Source organism: Lactuca saligna, chromosome 5 (genome assembly GCF_052625555.1).
Source record: "Lactuca saligna cultivar CGN05327 chromosome 5, ASM5262555v1, whole genome shotgun sequence".
NCBI lineage: Eukaryota > Viridiplantae > Streptophyta > Magnoliopsida > Asterales > Asteraceae > Lactuca > Lactuca saligna.
Window position 1 is genome coordinate 171,858,959 of NC_136421.1, and position 4,622 is coordinate 171,863,580.

Below are 4,622 nucleotides of genomic sequence, written 5' to 3' on the forward strand. Positions count from 1 at the left end.
GTTGCACATCCAATCATTGTAGTTGGTGCCATCAAAGGTCACCATGGACACGATAGAGAGTAGGGAGAAACTGGAGTGGTAGGTAGACAACGATGGAGCAAAAGCATCACCAGGAGTAGACATATGTAGAGAAAAAAATAGTTTTAGTTAGATAACAATTATCCTTAATGTTTTAACCCATAACTAAGAAGATGGATGCCGTAATCTTATTGCGCATTTATGAAGATAGGTAAAAGCAATTTAGCAATTTTGATGAAATTCCTAGATCTTTTGAGATTCATTGAATCTATCAATGACATGTTTAATCTTATATTATGCTCTTTTATTTTTAACTAGGATACCGAGGATTACAAACAATATGTGAATAACGATACAAATATGCTAGGCACTCTCGATATCATTTATCATCTCATATTAATGTGTCGGTTAACCACATACGCTCTTAAATCAATGATAATTTTCAAGATGCCCATTATTATTATTATTTATAGTCACTGTTAGTATGTTGGTTAACCACACACGCTTCATTAACTACTATAAAATATAATGTGCAATTTTAGCATACTCTTTATATTTTTTCCAAAAGTAAGTAAGAGTGAGATTTTATAAAAGGTGTTTTAGTTATTTTAATCCTATCAGAATTATTCTGCTAACGATCATCCACTAAAAAGGGAAGCGGTGAGTGACGGTGGACACCAATTAAGTATCATTTTATAGATAGTTTTCTTATACCCCTTATAGTTCAACTTCGTGAATAAGACATATTAGAGATCCGACTGATTTTGTCTAGAAATAGTATAAGTAAAGGGGAGTTAAAGAAAAGTTAATTTTTTGTAATGTTTATCCTATTGTTCTTGTTTCTCATATAAAATAATGACATGTGCGATTTATTAAAGTTTTTAATCTTTTTTTTTCAATTTTATTTTAATATTTTGTGTTGATGATTGAGTAGAAGAATTGAAAGAAAAACAAATAAAATGATATTTGATAGGTATAAATTGTCAAATCATACATTCACCCACTTACATAGGAGATATACGAAACAATTGGGATACATATTGAATTAGCCAATTTGATTTCTCTATTAAATACTGTATTTAAAAGACACATTCTTGTCTCATTCTGTCAATTTGATTTCTCTATTAAATACTGTATTTAAAATACACATTCTTGTCTCATTCTGTCATACCTCACATTCCCATTGCAAACATATATATATTTTGTGGCAACCCCTATGAAAAATCTTATTGATAATTTCTGGGCGAAAATACCTTTTTCGAGGGAAACAACTCAGAAAAAATCAAAAAGAAAAACTTTCTATTACCATTGACCAGTGGCAAAAAAAGTAAATTACAAAGAAAAGGAAAAAGAATATATGGAGTGGGAGGGACACACTAAGGTTTATTCGTTTACATGATTGTTCTTTATTTTCTATAAAGTAAGAGGCTTTAGTGTATTTTTTCTACCAAAAAACATGCGTGTGGCCCATTTCACTTGAAGAAAGCTTACAAAATCAAAAGAAAATACACATAAAATGATAACACTAGGTGCTCATTGAACTTAGAGGGTCATTTAGCGCACAAAGGGCTGTGTGAATTTGTAACTTCATAACGTCTATTTCTTCTTCATCCGCCTGTAAAACAAAAAACAATATAATTATTATTATAATATGATAAATAATGGCATTTGATCAAGTGTAAATTAAAGTATATATAATGGGAACGTGTATGCATACTTATATAAATAAAACATATAAATATAATGATGAAAAGAAAACTATGATATATATAACTTGTAAATTTAAACTGTTTTGGAGAGTCTTATATGATGCATTTTCTTATAAAAAAATGACGACTTAACCACCCAACAACTCATTTATAATATGAAGACTTTTGATATATATATATATATATATATATATATATATATATATATATATATATATATATATATATATATATATATATATATATATATATATATATATATATACATATATATATATATATATATATATATATATATATATCCTTATTTAAATTATTTTTTCGCAAAATATGAAGATAATGTTTTTTTTTTTTTTTTTTTTTTTTTAAATTAAGCAGCTGAGTCCCATTTGGATTTTACTTGTCGTATTTGAGATTGAGAACCGTTTATTTTACAATATCTTAAGACCTGAAAATCTATATGACACGTTCTTAATGCTTTAATTGATAATAATATCCATGGAAAAAAAATTAAATTGAGGATATGTGAATTAGTTTGCACAGGTTTCAACTATTTTAAAAGCCTAATTACTTTGTTTTTTATTTATTTATTTATTTATAAACAAATACCATTATGTCACAATTAATATTGCCTAAATTATCACTAAAACCACAAAATAACATAAAATAATAATAAACTTCATCATACACATTAATAAATGTTCACTAAATATTAAACACGTGAATTACGTCCCTGTAATCAAACATAAAACTTTAAAAAAAAAATGGAACCCTTTATGTTTTCATATTCCAATTTTTCTTGCTTATGTATCTTTGTCAAGTTTTTTGACTGTTTTGTCTGCTGCTTTCAGTAAAATCTTCAAATATATCACCATCACATTTTTTGAAGCAACATAATCTATCATGCCCCAGTTATTTCGTCAACACAATCTAGATATTTTAGACTTCAATTATTGCCCATACTTTCTTACCTATTTTCATAACAAACCTGAATATATATATATATATATATATATATATATATATATATATATATATATATATATATATATAGAGAGAGAGAGAGAGAGAGAGAGAGAGAGAGAGAGAGAGAGACCTGAATGAAGAGTGTCTTAAAAAGGGTGTCAGGAAAAGCAGTGATGTTGGCAGTGAAAACATTGAGCTTCAAAGATTCAAAAACCTCACAAATCTTGACCATCGTGTCTCTTCTTTTCCTGCATTTCAAGCTCACCAATGCCGTGTTCTCTCCCACGTATGACACTTTCAACTGTTAATTAACACAATCATCAATTTGAGATAAAATCATGAGAGTACGTGAAAAAAGTTCAAGACTTTGACTTACTTCAATAATTTCAATCGGAAAGGCCTTTGAATCACTTGAATCTACATATTGCTGAATCCTTTTTTTCTTTGATTTTTCCGATGACATGAGCACTGTGTCCTGATCAAAATCGTAAATCCCATATTCTGATTTTTGTGACTCGAGTTTCGTTATTTCCTCTTGAATAATCCTCTCTTGTTCATGCAAATGTTGGATGTAATCAATTGCATCTTTAATTATGGACGCTTTATCCATCTAAAATAATATCATAATCCATAAATCAAAAACAAATTATATTTAATGTAAAAACAATTGAATTGTGGGTGGCGAAAAGGGTGTATGACCCGAAAGAGATAAATAAAGGAAGTGAGGTGGCAGTGCACTTATTATATGTACGAGTTTTAATCAAGTGTGAAGGGCCACACCTTGCTTATGTTAGGGACCACTGCTCTAAGTGCAAAGAGCCTATCATTGAGCTTTTTCCTCCTGTTTCTCTCTGAAACGATGTTTTTGGAAGCCGCCGATGACTGAGTTCCGTCCGGCGAACTTGAATCATAGTAGCCGGAAAATGTTTCCTCCAATCCACCCCAACTGTATTTCAGAATTTGTAGAAGAAAACGATGGATTCAGGTTTAAACGACAAAGAGAAAAGGAAAAGATCATATGATTAGTTAGTTAGTATGATTACCTATCGAATTCTTCAGTTTGGAGAAACATATTGGTTTCCCAATAGTTTTTATACTCATCGCCAATGTTCTTGTATTCATCACCGATATCTTCCATGGATTTGCGTAGGGAAGAAGATGATATGGTGATTGAGATTTTAGGAGAAAAGGGTGTTTTTGTATTGTTATTGGTATACGATTTTTATTTCTTCAAGTCGCATGGTCTTTTTATAGGGGTTCTTTTGGGGGGTAATTGCCCATGGGGTGGGGGGTTGAGGATGAGGTAAACGATCTTACGTCCCATGATTACTTAATAAAGTAAAGAGACAATTTATCTATGTGGTTCGGATAAATTACATGTTGGTTTTTAATTGTTTCTTTTTCTTTAGAATGGTTATTATGGTTTAGATTTGTTTTAAAAGTGGTCCTTGGTCGATATAAAATAACTAATTACCGTATCAGAGTCATTTTGCGCACACACACTATACCATATATACTATTGAAACATTATATTTTTCTTTTTGTCTTTACCTCTTATATACTCGCGTAGGGTGACAATTGTTGACACGATACGACAAAAATACATGAAACAAAACGAAATTGGGACGAAACTGAAATTCGAATTCATGTTTGTGTCAAGTGTAAAAAACACGATGTCGTGTCGTGTCGTGTTCGTGTTCAAAATTCGACACGATATTGAAACGATTTAGCATTTATTTGTCGTGTTTTTCGTATTTCTCGTGTTATATTTGATTAAATATTAATTAAATACACTAATTGTTATATTATGTTATTTTTGTCATGTCGTGTTTGCCGTTTATTAATGGGTTCGTTTTCGTGTTAGTTAGAAAAAACACGACATCGTGTCGTATCGTGTTCGTGTTGCATAAAACATTGTCGTGTCAGGTC

The 4,622-nt window shown here is 30.0% G+C and overlaps 1 protein-coding gene across 2 annotated transcripts; it reads right to left on the bottom strand.

Annotated features, from left to right (window-relative positions):
* Nucleotides 1–1,297: 1,297 nt before the first annotated feature.
* On the bottom strand, nucleotides 1,298–3,959 carry LOC144998021 (transcription factor bHLH35-like). Of its 2 annotated transcripts, none has more exons than XM_078957861.1 (5): nucleotides 3,737–3,951; nucleotides 3,474–3,639; nucleotides 3,070–3,303; nucleotides 2,824–2,994; nucleotides 1,298–1,633 (listed from the first exon to the last, which is right to left on the bottom strand). In XM_078957861.1, exons 1-5 carry the CDS (start codon nucleotides 3,829–3,831, stop codon nucleotides 1,544–1,546), a joined length of 756 nt encoding a protein of 251 aa, XP_078813987.1. In that variant the 5' UTR covers nucleotides 3,832–3,951; the 3' UTR covers nucleotides 1,298–1,543. The 2 variants fall into 2 exon arrangements, with proteins under 2 accessions (XP_078813987.1, XP_078813988.1); XM_078957862.1 differs by lacking the exon at nucleotides 1,298–1,633 and adding an exon at nucleotides 2,095–2,698 and having other exon boundaries at nucleotides 3,737–3,959.
* Nucleotides 3,960–4,622: the final 663 nt, after the last annotated feature.

Bases quoted from the DNA above. Each gene is read 5' to 3' on its own strand.
- LOC144998021 (XM_078957861.1), bottom strand. From the start codon at position 3,831: ATGGAAGATATCGGTGATGAATACAAGAACATTGGCGATGAGTATAAA. The intron at 3,640-3,736 runs GTAATCATACTA...TCTGAAATACAG, and splicing joins CAAACTGAAGAATTCGATAG to TTGGGGTGGATTGGAGGAAA. The intron at 1,634-2,823 runs GTCTCTCTCTCT...TTTGTTTTACAG, and splicing joins TTAAGACACTCTTCATTCAG to GCGGATGAAGAAGAAATAGA.